Source organism: Lepidochelys kempii, chromosome 13, assembly GCF_965140285.1.
Source record: "Lepidochelys kempii isolate rLepKem1 chromosome 13, rLepKem1.hap1, whole genome shotgun sequence".
NCBI classification, from domain to species: Eukaryota; Metazoa; Chordata; order Testudines; family Cheloniidae; genus Lepidochelys; species Lepidochelys kempii.
In genome coordinates this window covers 31,386,863-31,411,073 of record NC_136392.1, presented here as the reverse complement: position 1 = coordinate 31,411,073, position 24,211 = coordinate 31,386,863, and the positions used below count along the sequence as shown (strand labels likewise).

At 44.5% G+C, this 24,211-nt stretch overlaps 3 protein-coding genes across 11 annotated transcripts in view; 1 reads left to right on the top strand and 2 right to left on the bottom strand.

The window, feature by feature from the left end:
* Positions 1 to 6,647, bottom strand: part of NFS1 (NFS1 cysteine desulfurase) — a 29,344-nt gene extending 22,697 nt beyond the window's left edge. The window contains exons 1-5 of one of the 2 annotated variants that reach the window (XM_073309989.2): positions 6,509 to 6,647; positions 5,746 to 5,813; positions 4,079 to 4,195; positions 3,216 to 3,299; positions 1,401 to 1,553 (exon numbers count right to left, since the gene is read on the bottom strand). In XM_073309989.2, coding sequence (XP_073166090.1) covers positions 1,401 to 1,553; positions 3,216 to 3,299; positions 4,079 to 4,195; positions 5,746 to 5,813; positions 6,509 to 6,608 — 522 coding nt within the window. In that variant the 5' untranslated portion in view covers positions 6,609 to 6,647. Of the gene's footprint in view, positions 1 to 1,400; positions 1,554 to 3,215; positions 3,300 to 4,078; positions 4,211 to 5,745; positions 5,814 to 6,508 lie in introns of those variants that run through there. The other variant, XM_073309990.2, reaches the window with a different exon arrangement.
* A 23-nt stretch (positions 6,648 to 6,670) lies between these two features.
* Positions 6,671 to 11,735, top strand: ROMO1 (reactive oxygen species modulator 1). The gene is made up of 3 exons (XM_073309991.1): positions 6,671 to 6,729; positions 9,984 to 10,114; positions 11,535 to 11,735. The coding sequence occupies exons 2-3, from the start codon at positions 9,984 to 9,986 to the stop codon at positions 11,641 to 11,643; spliced, it is 240 nt and encodes a 79-aa protein (XP_073166092.1). The 5' UTR covers positions 6,671 to 6,729; the 3' UTR covers positions 11,644 to 11,735.
* An 8,196-nt stretch (positions 11,736 to 19,931) lies between these two features.
* RBM39 (RNA binding motif protein 39) overlaps positions 19,932 to 24,211 on the bottom strand; it is a 49,184-nt gene continuing 44,904 nt past the window's right edge. For 7 of the 8 annotated variants that reach the window (XM_073309980.2, XM_073309981.2, XM_073309982.2 and 4 more), the window contains 2 exons: positions 21,989 to 22,067; positions 19,932 to 21,910 (listed from right to left, as the gene is read on the bottom strand). In XM_073309980.2, the coding sequence (XP_073166081.1) occupies positions 21,810 to 21,910; positions 21,989 to 22,067 (180 nt within the window). In that variant the 3' untranslated portion in view covers positions 19,932 to 21,809. Of the gene's footprint in view, positions 22,068 to 24,211 lie in introns of all 8 variants that reach the window. The other variant, XM_073309987.2, reaches the window with a different exon arrangement.

Here is a 24,211-nt window from a genome sequence, read left to right as displayed (position 1 = left end):
AGACTCCCAGATGCTCTGTCAGCTTCAGGAAGAAGCCAAGGGAGCAAGACTTTACCAAAAAGAAGACTGGGGGCAGGGAGGGGGGGCGGGGGGAGGAGAAGAAGAGATGCATCAACTCCTAGCAGGAGTCAAGTGGAGTTCTAATACCGCATAAGAGATTAGTTTGGACACAGGTTCAAGAAAATCCTTGGTGTCACATAACTTCCAAGATGAGGGAACCATATCTGTCTAAACCCAGTGGAGACTACCTGAGTTTTGCTCAAGTCCTGAGCAAAAGAGGGAATCAAAACCAAAAGGGAAAAGACCAAAGCAAGCATCAAAGAGCTCTCTCTCTCTGAAACTCCCGGCAGCTTCCCTGTTACTTGAGCAATAACATAGCACAGAAGAGAACCTTGAGAGGAAAGAATGATGTATGTGAAAGGCAGAAACTCCTTCATGCTCAGTTAGAAAAAAGGAACCAATACTGCTCTCTCACTCTCTCTCTCTCTCTCTCTCTCACTCACACACACACACACACACACACACACACACACACACACACACACCCTTTCAATACATGAAGAAAGGTAGGGGGCAACTGAGCCATATTGTGTTAGCACGGGTTACAATTGCACCTTCTGAATTCCTCTAGTACCACAGTAAGCATTCAGTGTTGTACCCTGCTTCATCCTAAACCCTCTGTGATTGCATCAACATAACTTTTATGCTTATGTTATCAGTAACATTGTGTCAATGGAACTCTTATGTCAACACCCAAACAGTACTATTTTAATAACTGAATAACCATTCATATAAAACATGTTGCTATTTTCACAACTACTCAAAGCAAAGAACTACATGCATTTAATTTCAGACTGCTCTACTATGTGTTTAAAAGAAATCCAAAACAAGTGTTGGACACTGGAAATGTTTTGATGAGATGGTCCTTTTTTGAAAGGTATAGCTAACTTCAAACGTTCGTTTTTTTCCCCTGCAAAATGCCCTAAAATTTCAAGCAGTTCATAAACTACAATAAGCATCTCAAATTCATCCTTTAAATCAAAACAAAGATTTATAGAAGGATTCCTTCCCAACTAAAATGAAAATCTATTGTGGGACTACTATTCCACCACAATATCACTAAACCCTCTGTCTTTTAATGACATTCATTCTCTTACTCCAGGAATCCATAATTAAAGAAATAAACTAGAATGGCAGAGACACAGTTTTCTCCAAAGTGGCACACTGCTCTTAAAAACTTGGCGGGTGTGACTTCTATTCTTTTGTCTCTTAATAATTTGGAACAGATCATCAAATTGTTTTTTGTGTAAGAGCAATGCTTCAGCAAAACTGATGCTGAGGCCTCTAAGGTGATAGTGCTATGTGGAGAATTTTTACATGTTTGCTAACAGGCAACTTACCTTTAAATCTATGAGCCCATTTTCTTTAACAGGCAAGTATGTGACACGAAAGCCTTCAGCCTCCAGATAACGGCAAGAGTCCAGCACACACTTGTGTTCTGTCTGAGTTGTAATTATATGCTTCTTTCGGGATTTATAGAATCTTGCAACACCCTGGTGTTCACATTAAATGAAAAATAAAATGGCCATGAAATTGCTTAAAAGTAGCAATTTATATAAATTGAAAGGGGAAGAATGCCAAGCAAAAGGAAGTTTCTCCCAGGATCACTCAGCATGGCACAGTCTGAAAGGCTAATGGGACAAAGTCTCTTATGACTAGAGCCCTACCAAATATGCGGTCCATTTTGGCCAATTTTACAGTCATGGGATTTTAAAAATCAAATTTCATTATTTCAGATATTTAAATCTGAAATTTCACAGTGTTGTAATTGTAGAGGTCCTGACCATAAAAGGAGTTGGGGGGGGGTCAAAGGTTATTGGAGAGGGTTGTGGTACTGCTACCCTTACTTCTGCACTGCTGCTGGCGGTGGCGATGTCTTCAGAGCTAGGTGGCCAGAGAGTGGTGGCGGGTGGCCGGGAGCCCAGCCCTGAAGGCAGAGCTGCTGCCAGCAGCAGCGCAGAAGTAAGGATGACATGGTATGATATTGCCACTCTTACTTCTGTGCTAAGGTCTTCAGAGCTTGGCCCTTGGTCAACAGCCACCACTCCCCGGCCGCCCAGCTCTGAAAGCAGCACAGAAGTAAGGGTGGCAATACTCCCTAAATAACCTTGCAACCCCCTTTTGGGTCAGGAGCCCTAGTTTGAGAAACACTGGTCTCCCCCCAAAAATCTGAATAGTATGGGGTAAAAGCACACAAAACACCAGATTTCATGGTCCATGATGCGTTTTTCATGGCCACAGATTTGGTAGGGCTCTACTTATGAAGAGAATTAGCCACAACACTCCAGTAAACTTTAATTATATGCAAATCAAAATTCAATATTAAGAGGCAGTGAGGAGATAACCCAACATCCCAGTCCCTCCTGAGACAATCACTATCCTTTCACAATTATAATCTACAAATATTACTTGCGTTAAAATAGACCATTTGGTTAGTTACAATTGCTTCCAAAAATATATAGCTTTGGAATTCTGAAAGTATTTATTAGGTGAGGATTTATAATTTTCTCCTTCTTTGGCGGGATATAATATATAATGAAAAATCTTCTAAATATTAACAAGGAAAATAATCACCTGTGAGATCAAAAACTTTGGAAAAAGATTGATAATCAAGATTTCAGCCACTCTTTATGATCAAAATTTTGGTAAAATGAGCACAAAACTTCATCTGGGACAAATGGATTTTTAATCCCCACGTGCAAATATCAAAAACAGTTAAACTGATTTTCCTCACGCTTGAAGGGAAAAAAAAGTCACCTTTGCTCCAACACCAAGAATGGAAAATTTCAGGCCCAAAGGAATTTGCTGGAACAGCTAGGTTAATTGTGGGGGATTTCAATACAGTTCAAACATTTCTTCATTTTAAGGAATAGGCAAAGTACTGCACCTGCTCCAAAACATGGGTCAGAGCCAGCTTGCTCCTGCTCACCACACCAGCGCTAGCCCACCACTCCCTCCAGCTATACTGTGGCATGGCAATCCATTCCTTCATGTTACAAGTTGGTCAAACTAGGAATGTAACAAAACAAAGATACCAAGCCTTCCACTAGAATCTTTGATCACTGGCAGCTCAACAACAGGACTTAAACCCCAAACCATTACAGATTTCAAAGTAATTTAGTATATATCAGTTGTAGTATAAACCAGACATTTACCTTAATTGCTAAATTATTTGATTCTGTAGCGCCACTGGTAAAAATAATCTCTCTAGGATCTGCTCCTATTAATGATGCAACTTGCTGTTTAAAACAAAATAAAAATATTATTTGCTATTTTAAAACATGAAAATTGAGTTAATCACACACAGAGAATATGTGCAGCATCTCCCAGAACATCTCCTCTACCCCAATACTAGCCCAACCTAAACAGGATTATAGATACTGTGTTTAAAAATGGCATTATACACATGTACTTTCTCTTTTAATGTGGAGGAGGATTTGCACAGGTCATTCGCATTCAACACTACTACTTGTTGTGAACATAAATCCTCCTGAAGGGATGGGAAAATAAAATATGCAACACATATTCAGTGTATTCAGTATGCAATATATCCCATATGCAACCAAAATACACCCAAACTTTAACTTATGTAAAACTCACCAAAGCAAAAATCCATTCACCTAGCTTCTTGTATTAAAATGTGAAGATCGTCTAGTTAGCGCAATGGCAGATACATGCCCGAGGGGGAGTTTTCACAGCTGCCACAGGGACTTAGCATGACAAGTCCCATGGACTTTCAAACCCCTGAGGAGCTTTGGAAAGCCTCCCCGCGACAGATCCCCAAGTCATTTACTTCCACCACTTAAATTGCTTTAATATAAAATATGTGTTTTGTTTTGCATTTGCCAAACTATACATAACATAGTAAACTCTTAAGTTGCTAGAGATCAAGTTGCCAAATCTTGCCTCCTAGGAACTAAACCAGAATTATGGGGGTGGGGATTTTTTATTTTTTAAGCAACTAGTTTAGGAACAGGAAAACGTATTTAAGTTCTGTGATGGGGCTGAAAAGCCTCACCTGTCTGGCTCGTTCCATAGCAGACTCACTCTCCCAGCCATAGGCGTGAGTCCTGGAATGTGGGTTTCCATAGGAGTGCATTAGATAAGGGAGCATGCTGTCCAAAACTCTGGGGTCCTAGAAGACAAGAGACTATTTTTTTTTAAAAGGTAGAGAAAAATCATTTTGTTTTTCCTCCCTCTTTCTTTCCCCTCCAATATATTTGCTCTGCTTTATCCCAGGACAGCAGTCAGCTTATTCCAAACTACTGTAAATGCACAAACATTTTGCATATGCACTATATTAACCTATCCGGTGACTGGCAAACGTTTGCTAATAACATCCAACACAATCTTACAAGTCAAACCTTGAACTATACCAGAAATCTGTCTCAGAAGCAGGGCTTTGGAGTGGAGCCCGGAGCTGGAGGGCAGAGCAGCTCCGGAGCAGTGGAGCTGCCAGTTTTTGCCTGGAGCTGGAGCAGAGCCGGAGCATAGCTCCAAAGCCCTGCTCAGAACAGCAAGGACTTTCTAAGCAGAAGAAACACAAGACCCCCTAAGGGTCACTGGAAAAGTTTTACATTTTCTCCAAGATGACCTTTCATCACTTCAGAATGCATGTAATTCAAATGACATGACAAGACAGTACTTGATAATAGCCACCACCTCAAGGTACATTTATTGTATGTTTCCCCCAGGAATATAAAGAGATTTCTAATTATTAAACCTCACAATATATAAGTGTTGATGAAAGACATTCTGGCCATAATAAAATTATGCTGAGTGAAGAAGACGAGACTTCTGGAGAAAGACCTGCTCCTCAACTGTTACTGAAGTACAAGGTTAGAATTTTAGTTGCAGACCATCGTTAAAGTTACTTTGGTGTAGCACTGAATGGAGATGCTTATCACCACATCAACAAAGATAGTGAGTGCCTTAAATTGTGTAAACACTGGACTTTCTTTTAAGCACAAATAAGGCAGTCTCTTCTCAATCCCTCCGTGTTTTCAACGTTCCTTGGGAAGAGTGCAGTGAGAAGAAGTGGGTGCTGGGGAAAGCCAAGATGTAATTGGGCATGAGATTATGTACACTATGAGAACACGAAGCTTGAGTTTCATGTGGTAAGAAAAGGAAGCTAATAGAAGGATTCAGTGTGGGAAGGAACGACACATCAAGAACAAACAAGGAAGAGCAGATATTGGGCTTCATTACAAAGTGATCATTCTTCTGGCAAGAGTACTGCACTAAAAGAATACAGCTCTTCCCAGAATTACTCATGAGCACTCTGATTTGCTCATGGAAATCTGCATTCCCCATCATTAAGGTTAAGATTTTATCTTGGTTGTTTTTAGTAAAAGTCACAGATCACTGGCAAAAAACAAAAAAATTAACAGCAGTCCGTGACCTGTCTGTGACTTTTACTAAAAGTAATAGGGGTGAGGAGCTGATGGGGGATGACTGAAGCTTGAGGGGTGGGGGATGAGAGCCCAAGTCTGGCTGAGGTGGGAGGATTCTGCATCCACAACGCCCTCCCAAGAGCTGCGGCTCAGGCAGACAGTGTCATGGAGATCTCTGGAAGTCACAGAATCTATGACATCTTATCCCTACCCATTATGCATGTACCCCATCTGGTTACAACTACAGGATTCATTCTAGGGCACTAGTGTATGTTCACATAATTTCACCAACCAGTGGAGTAGTTGCCTGGACATCCATATACAATGGCCGGAGCAGGGATTCTTCATCAAGACCTTTTTCTAGAGGAAAAAAAAAGACACTATAGTGATAAATGCACAGCAAGCACAAGGGACAAGTAAAGACGCAATGCAAAGGAGAGAAGACAAGCAAAACTTTCCAACAACAGGAGCGGACAGCAGTGCAGGAAAAGAAATCAGGGAACCCACAGAGAGCTTGGAACCTTTCTAATGAGAACATGCACCACGTCTGGCGCTCCAAAGGAGAACCAGTCACGATCTGCGCTGCTAGGAGAGGGGAGAAGGACGCGCCCTGCATTCTGGCAACTGGCTTTCCAGCCCGCCCAGGGGAGCAGGCAGCACGGCGTGCAAAAAAAGAAACATCAGGCGTGATGCATCTCTCGGAGGTGCTTCTCCGGCCGCCGTCGCTGCTGTGTCTGACAAGCCCGTCACGACACTCGGGTGGGCCATGGCCCCCGTTCACAGGGGACAACGGGGGCACAGAGAGCCCGGCCCGAGGGACTCAGGGGGACCGCGGGGGGGCGGGGAATTGAGGCCAGGTTAGCACTAGACCCAGGGGGCTCCCTTCTCACGGGCCATCCCCGCCCCGCGCCCGCCAGGCACCACACGCCGGCGGGGCCAAGCCGAGCAGCCCCCGGTCCCCGCGACTGCTCGGCACCTTTGCCGCCGCCCCTGAGCCCCGCCAGGCCCCCGGGCTCCGCTCCGCGCCCGGCCCCGCGCGGACTCGCCCCGCTCACCCCCATGGCGCCGGGCCGCCCCCGAGAGCCGCCGGGCCGGCGGCCCCCCGAGCCCGCGCAGCCTCGGCAACGCCGCCGCCCTCCGCAGCACCAGCAGCATCCCGGCCCCAGCCAAGCCCGGAAACAGCCCCTGCGCTTTCACCCCGACCCGCGTGTCGTCATCGCAGCGCGCCGGAAGTGACGGAGAGACTGGAGCGTGCTGGGCGGAGGCGAGGAGCGAGGTGAGGGGTCCTCCGGCGCCCCCGGGAGCGGGCCACGGAGAGCCTGGGATCAGCCGGGCCCCGCGGAGCTTCCCCAGCCGGTGGCCGCAGGGTCCCGGCTCGCGCGGTGCAGGCGCCAGGGCTTGCCCCAGCCCTGCCAAGCTGGGGGCCGCACCAGTGTCCCGTGGCCGTGAGTTCCGCAGGCTCCTCTACAGTCTCCGAGCCCCTCTGTGACGGAGCGAGCCGGGGCCTGGCCCCCTCCAGGGCGGGGACGCCTCTGGCTGCCTCTCTCATGCTCTGTTCCGACCGTTTCCTCTCTGAGCTAGACTGCCCAGGCTCCTTCCCGATGGAAGCTTTATTGCTTGCTGCTGTAGCTCATTACATTTCTTCCTAGTCTCCATTACTGACCATGCCCCTCTTGGGACAAGGTAGGGGAACGGAAGCAGCCTCTTCTCTGCTCTGGCCAAAGCCGTTCGCAGCGTAGCTGCTCAGAAATGTCCAGTCACTGACAATTTTCTGTACATGCTTCTTTATGTGAGTGAAACTTGCTGGAGAAGGACACTCTTTGTGTTCTGGGCATCACGCAAAATGCTTTATGGCCAAGGAGACTATGTTTGTCCTGGTTAGAATAATACCACTGAGTTTAAAAAGCAACAGGCAGTTCAAGGATTTTTTTGCAGCCTTCAGATGAGCAGTTTTGGTTGCTGGATGGAGGCAGTTTTACGTCTCTACCTTGGGTTTTTTTGGGAGGAGGGACATAATAAAACTAGTAATTTCTGTCTGTTGGCCAAATATATCTGCCAACTGTGAATGCAGAATGTAGAGAGTTTATGATACTTGGTAGGAACAGAAAAAGAAGCATAAAACCTAGACTGATGTTTGTAAGAATGAGCTGTCAAAATCTGAGCCCAATTTGTAACAAATTATGAATATATATAGTATTTCTGATTTTCACTGACAAAGTGTGAGCATTTGAGTCCTAGGGACTGGAGGGAGCAGGGAGAGTTTATTAGTGTCCATTTGGACAATGAAAATACTTTTTCAAATCTGGTTAGCGAACATAATTTGAAATCTCCTTTTACATTTAGTGCAGGCTCCCTCCAGGTTATAACATGACCAGCCAAATTAAAGGTGCTAATTGTATCTATACTAAATGTAAAAGGGGGTTAGAAATTATGCTAGCTAACTCAGTTTTAAAACACTATAATTTGTTGTCTGGACAGTCGTTTAATGCCAGACATCTGTTATGCTGTTCACCACCATCCTGTTAAATATGTGAGCTAAGTAAGATTATTATTTATTATCAGTAGTCCAGAATTATGCAATAGGTGTTTGTTTTTGCATCTGTCATGTTAGTCCAGTGCATTTGCACATGCCGACGCATTGTAAAGTCCGCCTCTTATCTAATTGTTCCTCTCCTTTACCTCCTCCTCCTTTACCTTTGCTCATTGTTTCAAAATGCCATTTGTCTGCACCGTATTGGGCAGGGGAAGTCCAAGCTATTAGAAATTCTCTCTAATCCAATAATTGAGTGCCTATTAAATGTAGATATTAGGGAGACTGGATGGCTCATTGGCAGATTAGAAAAGGAATACCGAGCCTTTCAATTACAAGGTCATCATTCAGTTTCAGCTCAGGTTGGTAGTACCTGAAAGTTATTATCATCAGATGACTGACCAGTGCCCCATGTAAAATGAGTTATTAGTCTTAGTCCCGTTCATACTGGACATGCACCACCACCGATTGAGCAAGTATGGCAACTGAACTCTACTCGAATTCCTAAAAGTGGTCTCTCTAGCAGGCAGCAGCATATCAATGGGGCAATGTGGAGAATGGTGCACGACAGTTGCCCATACTGTGTGTTCTGGGAATGAAAAGAACCACAATCTCCAGAGCTGTCAGCCAGCACCCTTTGCAAGTACTGAAATTCACATACAGTGTTGAGCACAGGGGAACCTTAATGTGAATCTTTGTTACAGAAAGTGAAGTCCTGTCAGATTTTTTTCCCCCTGCTCTGAATGGGTGACCATTTTTCTTGGGGGGGGGGGGGGGAGGGAAATCGACATAATAGCCTAGGAGCTAGGAATTTGGGAGGTGGCTGTTTCATGCATCAGACAGTAGGGTGTGTGGGAGTGCTGTGGATGCCGTATGTTCAGGGATGGAAGGATTTCTGCTTTCAACAATCCCTCCAGGCAATGCTTATTAGGGAGCGACTCTCTCAGACTGAACGGAGTCCCCTCAAGTCCTTTGTCAGAAATATAGTGACTGTTAATGGGGGTGTGAAGGTTTGTGTGGGAGCAAAACAAGTCTGTGATCAGGACAGTCCTCCTTTTGCTCCGTCTGTCCCCAGTATTGGGCCAAGATGCAAGGCTGTGAAAACCTTCTCTGTTCCCTGACAGTGTGTCTAGGAATGGGAACTGTAAGGTGGGGAGACAAAGTAAAGCTGAGGCTCTGGAATAAGGTTGCTCAGTGTTTTGCTTGTACATTTCTATAGAAAAGTCTTTTTAGGTGCTAATAAGTGGTAGCTGAATGAGCAGTTACAGAGAACTAGCTAGTCACATTTGCATGCAAATACTCAGTTTGCACATGCACTCTCCTAAATTGTAGGAGACTCAGGCCATGGCTATGTCTACACTGCACAGCTTCCAGTAGCACAGCCATGCCGCTGAAGCTTTGCCGTTGTAAGACGCGCAGCATAGCCCCCCTTTGTTACCAGGGGAGAGCTCTCCTGATGACAAAATAAAACCACACCAACAAGGGGCAATAGCTTCTCCACTGACAAAGCGCTGTTCACTCCAGCGCTTTTCATCATTAAAACTTTTGTTATTCAGGGGTGTGTGTTTTTCACACCCTCTGAGCGACAAAAGTTTTAACAATGAAAGTGCAGTGTAGACATAGCCTAAGTCTACCCTACCACTTCAGTCGGTATAAATCCTGTCGCTCGGGGATGTGAAAAAAACCACACCTCTGAACGACACAAGTTACACTGACAGACGCGCCGCTGTGGACAGTGCTGTGCCGACGGGAGCGCTCTCTTCCGTTGGCAGAGAGCGGCTACACGAGAGGTCTTACAGCAGCGCAGCTGTATTGGAAGAGCTGTGCCACTGTAAACTCTCCAGTATAGATATGGCCTCAAGCACATAGTGTCTTCACAACTGCTGCTGTCCAATCCAGTTGGGCAGCAGGACGCTTGTCATTCACGGGAGGAGATGGGTCGGTGGTGGGGGGGGGAGGGGGTTTTTTTTTTTTGTTTAAGTGTCTTGCTTCTTTTCCAGATGCCTGTGACTGTGGGGCCATATGGACAGTCCCAGCCCAACTGCTTTGACAGAGTGAAAATGGGCTTCATGATGGGCTTTGCTGTTGGCATGGCGGCAGGGGCACTGTTTGGCACATTTTCCTGCCTCAGGTATGTTGGAGTCAGTTAATTGTAAATGTCAGTCCTAGGAGAAACTGGGACAGAGGAAGGAGATCTAAAGACCTTGTTCCATTTTGGTAACATAGATGGAATGCTACCTGTGACTCTAAACGAGGCTGAAGATTTGGAGCATCCAAGTCATAGAATTAGATATTGGACAAGCTGCTTTTGCTTGCCACATACAAAGAGCTGTTCTCTTAGCACTGGAGGTTGTATGTGGCAGCCGGCAGGGCCTTCAGTTGTCTTTACATCCTGTTCCATACTGTTTTCATTGCATTTCAATGACTCATTTGTTGAGAGTAGTTATCCTGAGGTGTTCAGTGTTTCTCTGTACATGGAATATTATAAAGAACTGGTAGATCAATGGGATATTTAGTATCTTACACCAAAAATATATATTCGCTTATTTGAATTCTCTTCAGCTAACATCACTGATATATGACAAAGACTTTACACTGAATGGGAGAAACAAGAACCATGAGTTGTTCTAAAAGTTGTTTAAAAAAAAACAAACACACATCCCCCACGTATCCCTCCCCTTGATCCTCTTCAAAACCTAATGAATGTTGTTCATAGGTACCACAATATTGGCAGGAAATGCAATCATGGATGATCTGAAGGAGCAATAAGAGATTGTTTTTTATCTGACTTGGTTAAAGGGACATTAGCTGCTTCAATTTGCCCCAAAATTTAACTCAGGTAAAAACATATGTTTATAAAACTCGTGGCAAATAAACCAGCACATTTTAAAAGTCCCAATGCACACAAGTGGTTACAAACAATTAAACTTTCCATGCAGTGTTTCCATGCATATATTGCAGCAGGAAAACCTGAGAGAGAAAATCACTTTGCTTATTTTTATTGTCCAACCTCTTGCAAACAGGAAAAAAAATGCAGCTGTAGCAAAGATTCACTTGGGCTTTAAAAGTTCCCACTTCATTTTCAGTTGATAATGTCCCTTTAAATGAGGTAAATCTCACTGCCTTGAGCACATGCAGCTAGGGAGGGCCCAGCTGCAAGGCTGCAGAGTCTCTCCACCTCTGGCACTTCATACATACAGAGTGGTGAATTCTCATCCTGAGCCTATATAACTGACATGTCACAGCCACAAAGGAGCAAGCTGCCCCTCCCAGTCCTTCCAATGGATCACAGCCACAAGAGATTGCAGCCATTCTCCCCTCCCACTCATCCCATGCACCCTGAAGTCACGTGCTCCAAAACCTAAAAAGCACGTTGTCTGTACAGTCTAGAAGTGAATGAAGCCAACTCTCATGCCAGTCACCTGATACAGAAAGTCCGATGATAAAATCCAATATGCTTTCCAATGTCTGTCAGGGATGGATTGTCACTTCAGCAGTAGAATGGCCTTGGTCAGCCTGTGTTGAATCCTGAACTGTTTTCTCTCTTTCAGGATTGGCATGAGAGGACGAGAACTGATGGGTGGAGTTGGCAAAACCATGATGCAAAGTGGTGGCACGTTTGGGACATTCATGGCCATTGGCATGGGAATCCGCTGCTAACCTGGAGCATGGGATTTTTTTAACCTGAAGACTAATGCCCCTGTTCAATCATTCCACCTATGTAATATAATAAAATCTTTGGGTATCTAAAATGTTGAATGCTCAATCCTAGTGAGATCATAAAACGCAGTACAAGACTCTGCTAGTGCGCTCTCAACAAATTGTAACTGCAGTGTTTTCTACTGAACTCCTCACTGCCTGTGTTTATGAAGAAACAGCCCACAGCAGCGACAAAACACAGTGCCCCTTTCCACAGGTGGAGAAGAGGGAACCTGAAATCTGGAATTATAGAAGTATAAGGCAAACCTGATCAAAGAGAGCCACCCTGTTACCTTCCGACAATCAGCTGGTTCTCAGGCTGGGCTTGGCCACTGTACCTTTCGGTCTCTTGCCTCTGGGTCCCCCACTTGTGAGCAAGCTCACTGTTCCCAGCAGGAGTAGGGCTTGTTTCCAAGATCCTTCCTAAGTCTAATTATCTCCAGTCCTTGGCACTGCTCCTCAGGTTCAGCTCTGAGGTGCTGACAGAGAGCAGATATCCAGAGCCTCTCTCAGGGCTGCAGGGTATCTGCCATAAACAAGGGGGTGGGAAAGGGAAAGCTAGTCACTGCCTTGGGCTGGGTTCCCCTGGCTACTGGGCTTCCTAGCGGTCTCTAGCAGCCTGTCTTCTTGGGCCAGCTTTACCTTTGTTAAGCTCCCCTTCTCCAGGAAGGGCATGCTCTACACATATACCTAATGGCATGGCCAGGGTGTGGGATGCTTCTTAAGCTTGCTGTCAGTGGAATGGGGATGCATCCATCACGCACTTGCCCCAAGACCAGAAAGCTTTCTTATTCAAGCAGCTCCCAGTCTCTGGGTGAAAAGAATCTGTATTTGCATGTTCTTTCCCAGCACAGTGCTGCACCTGGGAGCTGCGGGGCTGGAGTGCCAGATACCAGCACATAACCTGGAGGTGTGAGTCCTTCAGAGAGTGTAGCTACTGTAAGGTACATGGTTTGTGACTAGGGAGAAGGGACTACCCAGCAGGTAATACCCAAAGGCTTCCATAATACATTTGTTGTCTAAGCTGCCGCCTCAGTAATATAATTTCTCCCTAGGAAACCACTTTTTACTCAAATGTAGGATGGGGTGCTCTTTGCCTTCAAAGTCCTGGGAGAGCACCACTGCCCAGGCCAACATTGGCTGCATCTGTATAGAGAATGAAGGCCTGGAGAAGTCTGGATTGGCAAGGACAGGCTCCCAGCTCAGCTGCACCTCCAGGGTGTTAAAGCTTCATTGCAATAGTCATCACAGGGGATCTTTTTGGTGACTTTGCCCTTTAGCAGCAGTTCAGTCAATGCAAACTAGGGGATGAACCAGTGATAGTGTCCCACCAGACCAAGGAAGAAGCATTTCTCTCTTCTGGTCTGTGGTATAGGGCATGAGTTTACCACATGGACTTTATCAGTGGTTTCATAAGGCTTCCTCCTACCCAATATCCTCAATAAATCACTTCTATCATGGCCTACTTACCCTTGGCAGGGAAGTGACTACTACTCTTAGGTGACTGAGGTGGTCCTCCCATATGTGAACATAAGAACGGCCATACTAGGTCAGACCAAAGATCCATCTAGCTCAGTATCCTGTCTTCTGCCAGTGGCCAATGCCAGCTGCCCCAGAGAATGAACAGAACAGGTAATAACCATGTGATTCATCTCCTGTTGCCTATTCCCAGCTTCTGGCAACCAGAAGTTAGGGACTCCATCTCTGCCCATCCTGGCTAATAGCCATTAATGGACCTATCCTCCACAAACTTATCTAGTTCTTTTGTGAACCCTGTTAGTCTTGACTTTCACAACATCTTCTGGTAAGGAGTTCCACAGATTGACTGTGTGTTGTGTGAAAAAAATACTTCATTTTGTTTTAAACCTGCTGCTTATTACTTTCATTTGGTGACCCCTAGTTCATGTGTTATGAGTAAATAAAACTTCCTTATTTACTTTCTCCACACCAGTCATGATTTTATAGACCTCTATCATATCCTCTTCAGCTTGGAAAAGAGATGACTAAAAGTCCCAGTCTTATTAATCTCTCCTCATATGGAAGTTGTTCTATACGCCTAACGCTTTGTGTTGCCCTTTTCTGAACCTTTTCTAATTCCAATGTATCTTTTTGAGAGGGGGTGACCACATCGGCACACAGTATTCAAGATGTTGGTATACAATGGATTTATATAGAGAATATATTTTCTTTATTATCTATCCCTTTCTTAATGATTCCCAATAGTCTGTTCTGTGCGGTTACAAATTACAATGTCATCAAGGTAAGCTGCAGTGTATTGCTTTTAGGGTCGAAGGATTCGATTAATCAGGTCCTGGAAAGTTACTGCAACCCCTTGCAGGCCAAATGTTTTTAAAGTTGGAAATGGCCAAAGGAGGTAGGAGTATGAAGACAGGGATCTGCCAATAGCCTTTTGTAAGATCCATCAAGCCAGGCCCAGCCGCTCTTAACAGCTCATCCACCTGTGGCATTATGTAAGCATCAAGCTGTGGCGAACTGATCTTAAGAAAGCTGAGACAGAATTGGAATGTACCATCCGCTTTGGGGACCAGGACTATAAAGGTCCTCCAGTCACTCTTGGACTCCACGCTGAACCCCATTCTCTGTATTGCCTGCACCTCTACTTAGACCATGTCCCACATCCTTTTGGGCAAGGGCTGAGAATTTTCTCTAATCAGTTGTCCTAGTGCCCTCTTCAGATGATGATGTATGACATACTGTGTTCTCCATGAGCCTGGGGAGAATGTATCAAAGTCTTACATAAGAACAGTCATACTGGGTCACAGCAATGGTCCATCCAGCCCAGTATCCTGGATTCCAACAGTGGCCAATGACAGGTGTGTCAGAAGGAATGAACAGAACAGTAGATCATCAATAGGTCATCAAATGATCCATCCCCTGTCATCCGGACCCAGCTTCTGTCAGTCTAGGGATACTCAGATCATGGTGTTGCATCCCTGCCCATCCTGGCTAATAGCCATTGATGGACCTATCCTCCAGGAACTTATTTCTTTTTTTGAAGCTGTTATAGATTTGGCCTTCACAACATCCCCTTGCAAAAAGAGTTCCACAGGTTGACTGTGCGTTACGTGAAGTAGTATGTTCTGCCTGTTAATTTCATTGGGTGACCCCTAGATCTTGTGTTACATGAAGGAGTAAACATTTTCTTATTCACTTTCTCCACAGTCAAGATTTTAATAGACCTTTAACACATTCTCCCCCCCATCATCTTTTTTCCAAGCTGAATAGTCCCAATCTTTTTAATCTCTCCTCCTACAGAAGCTGTTCCATACCCTCAACCATTTTTGTTGCTCTTCTATGTACCTTTTCCAATATATCTTTTTTGAGATGTGGCGACCAGATCTGCACACCGTGTACAAGATGTGAGTGTACCATGGATTTAGATAGAATAAGGCTGTCAATTAATTGCAGTTCTCACACAATTAACTAAAAAAACCAATTAAAGAATAATCCAGATTAATCGCCGTTTTAATCACACTATTAAGCAACAGAACACCAAGTGAAATGTATTAAATATTTTTGAATGTTTTTCTACATTTTCAAATATATTGATTTCAATTACAACACAGAATACAGTGTACAGTGCTCACTTCATATTTCTGATTACTAATATTTGCACTCAAAATGATAAGAGTCTTTCAATTCACCTCATACAAGTACATTAGTGCAATCTCTTTATTGTGAAAGTGCAATTTACAAATGTAGATTTTTCTTTTTGGTTACATACCTGCACTCAAAACAATGCATCTGAAGAAGTGGATTTTTTACCCACAAAAGCTTATGCCCAAATAAATCTGTTAGTCTTTAATGTGTCACCGGACTCCCCGTTGTTATTGTAAAGAAGAAGCAAGCAGCATAACCTCCTACAAATGTAAGCAAACTTGTTTGTGTGAGCAATTGGCTGAACAAGGAGGACAGAGTGGACTTGTCAGCTCTAAAGTTTTACATTGTTTTATTTTTGAATGCAGGTTTGTTTTTTTACCTAGTTCTACATTTGTAAATTCAACTTTCATGATAAAGAGATTGCACTACAGTACTTGCAATGGAGGAATTGAAAAATAGTTTTTTTATAGTGCAAATATTTGTAATAAAAAATGAGCACTGTGCACTTCATATTGTTGTAATTGAAATCAATAGTTCAAAATTTAGAAAACATCCAAAAATATGTAACTAACAGTATTCTATTAACAGCACAATTAACCCACCCAGCAATATTGTTAACCTATCCAACTATACTCTTAGCCCAGAAGCAGCTGTCCTATCTCGGGGCCTCTCCTTCTGCCCCTCCACCCCCACGAACATGATACAGTTCTGTGGTGACCTAGAATCCTATTTTCGACATCTCCGACTCAAGGAATATTTCCAACACACCTCTGAACAACATACTAATCCACAGAAACCTCCCTACCAACACTAAAAAAAAGAAGGATTCTAGGTGGACTCCTCCTGAAGCAGACTGGACTTCTACATAGAGTGCTTCCGCCGACGTGCACGAGCTGAAATTGTGGAAAAGCAGCATCACTTGCCCCACAACCTCAGCCGTGCAGAACATAATGCCATCCACAGCCTCAGAAATAACTCTGACATCATAATCAAAAAGGCTGACAAAGGAGGTGCTGTTGTCATCATGAATAGGTTGGAATATGAACAAGAGGCTGCTCGGCAGCTCTCCAACACCACTTTCTACAAGCCATTACCCTCTGATCCCACTGAGAGTTACCAAAAGAAACTACAGCATTTGCTCAAGAAACTCCCTGAAAAAGCACAAGATCAAATCCGCACAGACACACCCCTGGAACCCCGACCTGGGATATTCTATCTACTACCCAAGATCCATAAACCTGGAAATCCTGGGCGCCCCATCATCTCAGGCATTGGCACCCTGACAACAGGATTGTCTGGCTATGTAGACTCCCTCCTCAGGCCCTACACTACCAGCACTCCCAGCTACCTTCGAGGCACCACTGACTTCCTCAGGAAACTACAATCTATCGGTGATCTTCCTGATAACACCATCCTGGCCACTACGGATGTAGAAGCCCTCTCTAGACCAACATTCCACACAAAGATGGACTACAAGTCGTCAAGAACACTATCCCCGATAATGTCACGGCTAACCTAGAGGCTGAACTTTGTGACTTTGTCCTCACCCATAACTATTTTACATTTGGGGACAATGTATACCTTCAAATCAGCGGCACTGCTATGAGTACCCGCATGGCCCCACAGTATGCCAACATCTTTATGGCTGACTTAGAACAACACCTCCTCAGCTCTCGTCCCCTAACGCCCCTACTCTACTTGCGCTATATTGATGACATCATCATCTGGACCCATGGAAAAGAAGCCCTTGAGGAATTCCACCATGATTTCAACAATTTCCATCCCACCATCAACCTCAGCCTGGTCCAGTCCACACAAGAGATCCACTTCCTGGACACTACAGTGCTAATAAACGATGGTCACAAACACCACCCTATACTGGAAACCTACTGACCGCTATTCCTACCTACATGCCTCCAGTTTTCACCCTGACCACACCACACGATCCATTGTCTACAGCCAAGCTATGCGATACAACTGCATTTGCTCCAACCCCTCAGACAGAGAAACACCTAAAAGATCTCTATCAAGCATTCTTACAACTACAGTACCCACCTGCTGAAGTGAAGAAACAGACTGAAGAAACAGAAGAAAGTGAAGAAACAGAAGAATTCCCAGAAGTCACCTACTACAGGACAGGCCTAACAAAGAAAAACAACAACGCCACTAGCTGTCACCTTCAGCCCCTCAACTAAAACCCCTCCAACGCATTATCAAGGATCTACAACCTATCCTGAAGGATGACCCAACACTCTCACAGATCTTGGGAGACAGGCCAGTCCTTGCTTACAGACAGCCCCCCAACCTGAAGCGAATACTTACCCGCAACCACATACCACACAACAGAACCACTAACCCAAGAACCTATCCTTGCAACAAAGCCCGTTGCCAACTGTGCCCACATATCTATTCAGGGGACACCATCACAGGGCCTAATAACATCAGCCACACTATCAGAGGCTTGTTCACCTGCACATCTACCAATGTGATCTATGCCATCATGTGCCAGCAATGCCCCTCTGCCATGTACATTGGTCAAACTGGACAGTCTCTACGTAAAAGAATAAATGGACACAAATCAGATGTCAAGAATTATAACGTTCATAAACCAGTTGGAGAACACTTCAATCTCTCTGGTCACGCCATTACAGACATGAAAGTTACGATATTACAACAGAAAAACTTCAAATCCAGACTCCAGCGAGAGACTGCTGAATTGGAATTCATTTGCAAATTGGATACAATTAACTTAGGCTTGAATAGAGACTGGGAGTGGCTAAGTCATTATGCAAGGTAACCTATTTCCCCTTGTTTTTTCCTATCCCCCCCCAGCGCTTCCTCAGACCTTCTTGTTAAACCCTGGATTTGTGCTGGAAATGGCCCACCTTGATTATCATACACATTGTAAGGAGAGTGATCACTTTACATAAGCTATTACCAGCAGGAGAGTGGGGTGGGGGGAGAGAAAACCTTTTGTAATGATAATCACCCATTTTTTCATGGTTTGTGTGTATAAAAATGTCTTCTGTATTTTCCACAGTATGCATCCAATGAAGTGAGCTGTAGCTCACGAAAGCTTATGCTCAAATAAATTGGTTAGTCTCTAAGGTGCCACAAGTACTCCTTTTCTTTTTACGAATACAGACTAACACAGCTGTTACTCTGAAATCTTTTAATCACTTGACAGCCCTAATATAGAGGCATTATGATATTTTCTGTCTTATTATCTACCCCTTTCCTAATGGTTCCGAACATTGTTACCTTTTTTGACTGCCACTGCACACTGAGTGGATGTTTTCAGAGAATTACCCCGTGACTCCAAGATCTCTTTGAGTGGTAACAGCTAATTTAGATCCCATTATTTCATATGTATAACTGGGATTATATTTTCCAATGTGCATTACTTTGCATTTATCACTATTGAATTTCATCTGCCATTTTGTTGCCCAGTCACCCAGTTTTGTGAGATCCCTTTGTAACTCTTCGCTGTCAGCTTTGACCTTAACTATCTTGAGTAATTTTTTGTTGTCTGCAAACTTTGCCCCCTCATTGTTTACCCCTTTTTCCAGATGATTTAACAGCACTGGTTCCAGCCTCCCATCTGTTTGCTCCATTGCCACTAGCCTGCAGTTTCTCCAGCAGGATCTAGAGATTACCTCCATGGGACAGGGCTCCACTGAGGATCAGACCCTAGAGTTAAGTCTGTGAGTACATATCAAAACCTGACTGACAGCTAGAAAAGCTGCCACCACAACCAGTAGGGGCACAACATTCAGGGCTGGGGTAAACATTCATCACTAAGGTCCCCAAACTTCTTTAGTTCACCACCCGGTTTCACTGGATCCCATTGGTTATGGTTCTTCCTGTGCCTGTGGGACTTACAATGTGCTGTGTCCCCTTGTGCTGAGCTGGTGGAAGGAATGTCCAGTTTCTTGGACCTGGAGGAAGCCATGCTTATTGGACTGCTTCCTAATCTCCCAACTGGGTCCTACCATGGGGGTGGGTCTGCCAGCCAGAGTCAGATGTAGCATCAGGAGACACATTCCTCACTGAATCAGGCTGATGTCTGGGGGAGGGGTTCCCTGGCCTGGGTCCGAATGCCATCTCCATGAAATACTTCCAGAGACAAAGTGCTCAGCCTTCTCAGGTACATCTGGGGAAGGACTGGTAAATACCGCACCTAGCTGACAGAGAAGAATCATGGGCAGGAGGCAGAGAGTTTGAAGCCTGGAATTCTGGCCATAGTCTGGTACCTGAACAGTGGTACAAGTAAACTCCCTGAAGTCTTCTCTGACTCGCTGTTAAAAAACTAGTTACCACTATAACAAGGGGGGAAAAACAACACTACTACACCTACAGTTAAAACCATTTATAACTGTAATCAGAAACAAGGACACTGAAGGTTCTGATCCAGACCATGTGCTGGTGAGAAGAGACTGGAGATGTGGTTCCCCCACCATCGCCTTGATGGAAGCACAAGGCAAGTCAGGGTGCATGCACAGATCAACTGACACTTTAAAATTCTCTGACCCCAGGTACAGGGTGTGCATGCGTAAACCACAATGGAGTACAATAGGGACCATCACTCAAAGAAAAAACTCGTCTCCTTTTGCTCTTCCTCATCTTTCTCTCCCCATCAGTTTGGTTTCTCTTTGGTTTTATCCAAATGAGTTTGCATCAACTTAAAGCTGTGGTTTCTTTTAAAACTGATTTGGTTAAATCAGTCCTAAACTAGAACGAGTGTCCACACAGGTTACAGTGGTACGGCTTAAACAGATTCCTAATCAACAGAAGCAAGCCTACTGTAAACTAAAAATAGCATCGACACAGCCTTTTGCACCTGTTTTATGTCATTTCAGTTAAACTGACATGACCTCCTTGCACAGATGAGCCCTTAGCTGGAAATGAGGAGCACCTCTGCAACATGACAAGCCAACTCTCCACATGCTCCAGCAGACCAGGGCCAAAATTTACTTTTACTGCCTGTAACAGGTACCTAAGTTACAAAAAAGTACAGTAACACTGCTGCTTTTGGAGAGTTGAAATGCTACTCCATCACCTTATGCAGTACTGCAGCATATTAATAAAATTATTAAAGTAGGGGTCAAAAACAAGAAAAACTACCCTGTTGTTAGACACCCGTGGTGCCTTCAACTCAGCACATAAAAGGGTGTGTTTGGTTACCTAGGTCAACTGTATCCATCCCTACACTTATATCATGCTCTTCACTGTACTTGATAAACAATCCTCACCACCCCGGACAACTAGTTACTCCTGGAAAAGAGAAAAGGTAGCAACTTGCCTAAATCCACACACCGTGTCAGTGACAGAGATGGGATCGGAGTGCAAGAGATCTTGACTCCCAGACCTTGCCCACATCTACGAAACTTTGAAGCCTCCTTAACTACACGGTGGTTGCGTAATTAACGCACACTAGCTGTTGACATGCCAACTTACACCCAGAGAGAAAATACTTTTAGAGTAATGCTAATTTCCTAGCATTTGAAGGAGAACGCCACCATTCTCACTCCAATTTTTCCATTTATGCTGCCTGTAGTCCTAAATCAGATTCAGCTGAAACATAAAGCTTCTGGAGGCCTTTTTAAGAGAATTTTATTTTTGAGTGGTTCTTACAAAGATTGTTGCAATATGAAAGTCATTTGTTTGATAGAAATATCAAGCTGTCTTGTCAAACACACTGAAGTAACCCAAAAATATATTTCAGAGCTCACAGAGCTTAAAAAGAGCAAAGATTATATGCAACCAGACAAAACATATTTCTGCATTTTCTACTTATTCTTAGGCTTTGCTGAGTATCATTAAACTGTGCACACTACCTGTATTCAATTCAACTTTTCTCTGGAAATGCAGGGAGTGTTTTGTTTGGAACCCTAGACACACCTCACACAGTATTTACAAAGAAACTTTTACAGATACATCAATCAAAAGTTGCCATCAAGAAATAAAACGCTTGAATCCTCCCATTCTTATCAACTGTTCAGCATAAAACAAGCTGTGTAGCTGACCAAAACCAGCTCCTTCGGTAGCCTTTTGAATTCTCCATTTATACAAAACACTAAATATGTCCCTTCATAAATTCTATCGGATATTGACCTTTAACAGAGCACCTATATTTAGTGAAATGTAAAATGTAATTACTGCATTAAAAGAAAGGCTTGTGAAACATTAAAAATGTCATTATGTCCCATCTGCCTTTTACAGAAAATTCGTTTCTATGAGCTACTTCTCAGTTCCTACAGAACACCTTAGTAAATGTACAAGAATTACAAGGCAGAACAATAAGTCAACAGCTTTGTACACAGTGGGAATGCTAGTTAGGGAGAATGAGCACACTGCATTCCTGCTTACTCAGTTTATATTTTTTAAAGGTAACGGGAAGTGTACACAAAAAGACATTAAACCCTTTCCTTTAGTTTTATCTAAATAAAAGATAACTCAATTTTCCTCCAAAAAATAGTTATATACAAAAATGATGAAATCCATCTTCATCGTCGAACAGGAACCAGTAGCTGGGTCGCAGTCATGGAATCAGGGAAAAGATTGTGGTATGTTGGAAGAGGTACATACGCTGCTGTAATCATTTTACCTAATCAAAAGATAAAAAGATGTTTTTAATGTCTTAGTCTATAATGAGAACTCAGGTCTTTAAGCAGCCTTTACTCACCTGCAAACCACCTTCCATGCAATGCATTGACAGCTGCAATGGCAGCAGCGATTGAAGGGCATTTGACGTACACATTGCCCTAAAATAAAAAACAGTGTTAGTCTCTGAGGTGCGTGACAACTTCCCCCCCTAATTACATTGGTTTTTCACATTGTATGTTTGAAGGAACCTCCCACACACACCTATTGGAGAGCTAGCAACATCAGTGTCAGCAGGGATATTCTTAATTCTTGTGAAAAAATGGTTACCCACCTTTTTTGTAACTGCTGTTCTTAGAGATTAATTGCTCATGTCCATTACATTCTAGGTGTGTGCGCGCCCATGTGCACAGTTGTCAGACACTCTTACCTTAGCAGTATCCATAGGGTCGGCTGTGGCGCCCTCTGGTGTGCCACGTTCACGCATTGGTATATCAGGCGCCGGCAGTCGTCCCTTCTTGCCAGCAACTCTGACAGAAGGGGCAGGAGGGTGGGGAATGGAATGAACATGAGCAACACATCTCGAAGAATGACAGTTACAAAAAAGGTGAGTAACTGTTTTTTTCTTCAAGTGCTTGCTCATGTCGATTCCATTCTAGGTGACTTAAGCAGTATCTATGGAAGTGGGCTTGGAGTTCACAGTCTTGCAGCTTGCAGCACCGTTCAACCAAAGCCAGCATCATCTCAAGCTTGTTGGGTAAGCGTGTAGTGAGATGTGAACGTGTGAATGGATGACCAGGGAGCAGTTCTGCAGATATCTTGAATGGTCACTTGGACCAGGAAGGCCGCTGACAAGGCCTGCGCTCTAGTTGAGTGAGCAGTTACAATCGCCAGCAGAGGCACCTGTGCTTGATCATAGCAGAAACGGATGTACGCGGTGATCCAAGATGAAATTCTCTGGGTGGACACCCGGACAACCTTTCATCCTATCTGCCACCATGACAAACTGAGTCAACTTGCAAAATGGAAACCAACAAAAGGAAGTATTTCTTCACACAATGCACAGTCAACCTGTGGAACACTCTGCCAGAGGATGTTGTGAAGGCCAAAACTATAACAGGGTTAAAAAAAACTAGATAAATTCATAGAGGATAGGTCCATCAATGGCTATTAGCCAGGATGGGCAAGGATGGTGTCCCTAGCCTCTGTTTGCCAGAAGCTGGGAATGAGCGACAGAGAACGGATCACTTGATGATTACCTGTTCATTCCCTCTGGGGCACCTGGCATTGGCCACTGTCAGAAGACAGGATTCTGGACTAGATGGACCTTTGGTCTGACATAGTATGGCCATTCTTAAGTTCTTATCGTTTGGTCCTTTCGATGTAGAAGCCTAGCATACTCCTGACATCCAGGGACTGCAACCTACACTCCTCCTCAGACTTATGAGATCTGGCCAGTGGCATCAGGGACGACACTGACAGGTCCATAAGCATGTTGAACCAGTGCTGCTGACGCAAAGACAGGGAAATCAGAATGGTCTTGGTCTTGTCCTGCTTGACCTTCATGAGGATCTTGTGGAGCAGCAGCACCTGTGGAAAAGCATACATCAGAGCCCCGGACCACAGGAGTACAAAGGTGCCGGACAGGGACTCCCTGTCCATCTCCAGGAACAAGCAGAACAGATGGCACTTCCTGTTCTGGCAAGCCACAAACAGGTCCGCACCTGGGGAGACTGCCACTTCTGGGAGATCTGGTTGACCACATTGGGATGGAGAGACCACTCGTGGCGAGATGAGAAGATTCTGTTGAGGTGATCCGCCAAAACATTCCTGGTTCTGGGCAGGTGCACTTCCCTACATGCTGCACATAAATCCCAGAGCCAGGGGGCTTCCTGGCAAAGGGCTGATGACCCAGCTCTGCCTTGTTTGTTGATATAAAACATTGTGGCGGTGTTGTCAGTCAGGACTTGGACCACCTTGCCTTGCAACTGGAACCAAAAAGCCTGGTGAACTGCCCAGAGCTCCCTGACATTTATGTGGAGGGAACAGTGGACCCTTGACCAGTGGCCTTGTATACTCAGCCCTCCTAGGTGGCCTCCCCATCCTAGTTCTGAGGCATCGGACACCAGAGTGAACGACGGGGCTGCGAAGGAAACTCCTTGCAAGACGGATGCTGGGTCCAGTCTCCATGCCAGAGATGCCCGAACGTGGTCCAGCACCTTGATTACCAAGTCCAGGTTTTGCCTCTTGGGGATGTAGACTGACGCCAACCACGCCTGCAGCGGGCGGAGATGGATCTGGGCAT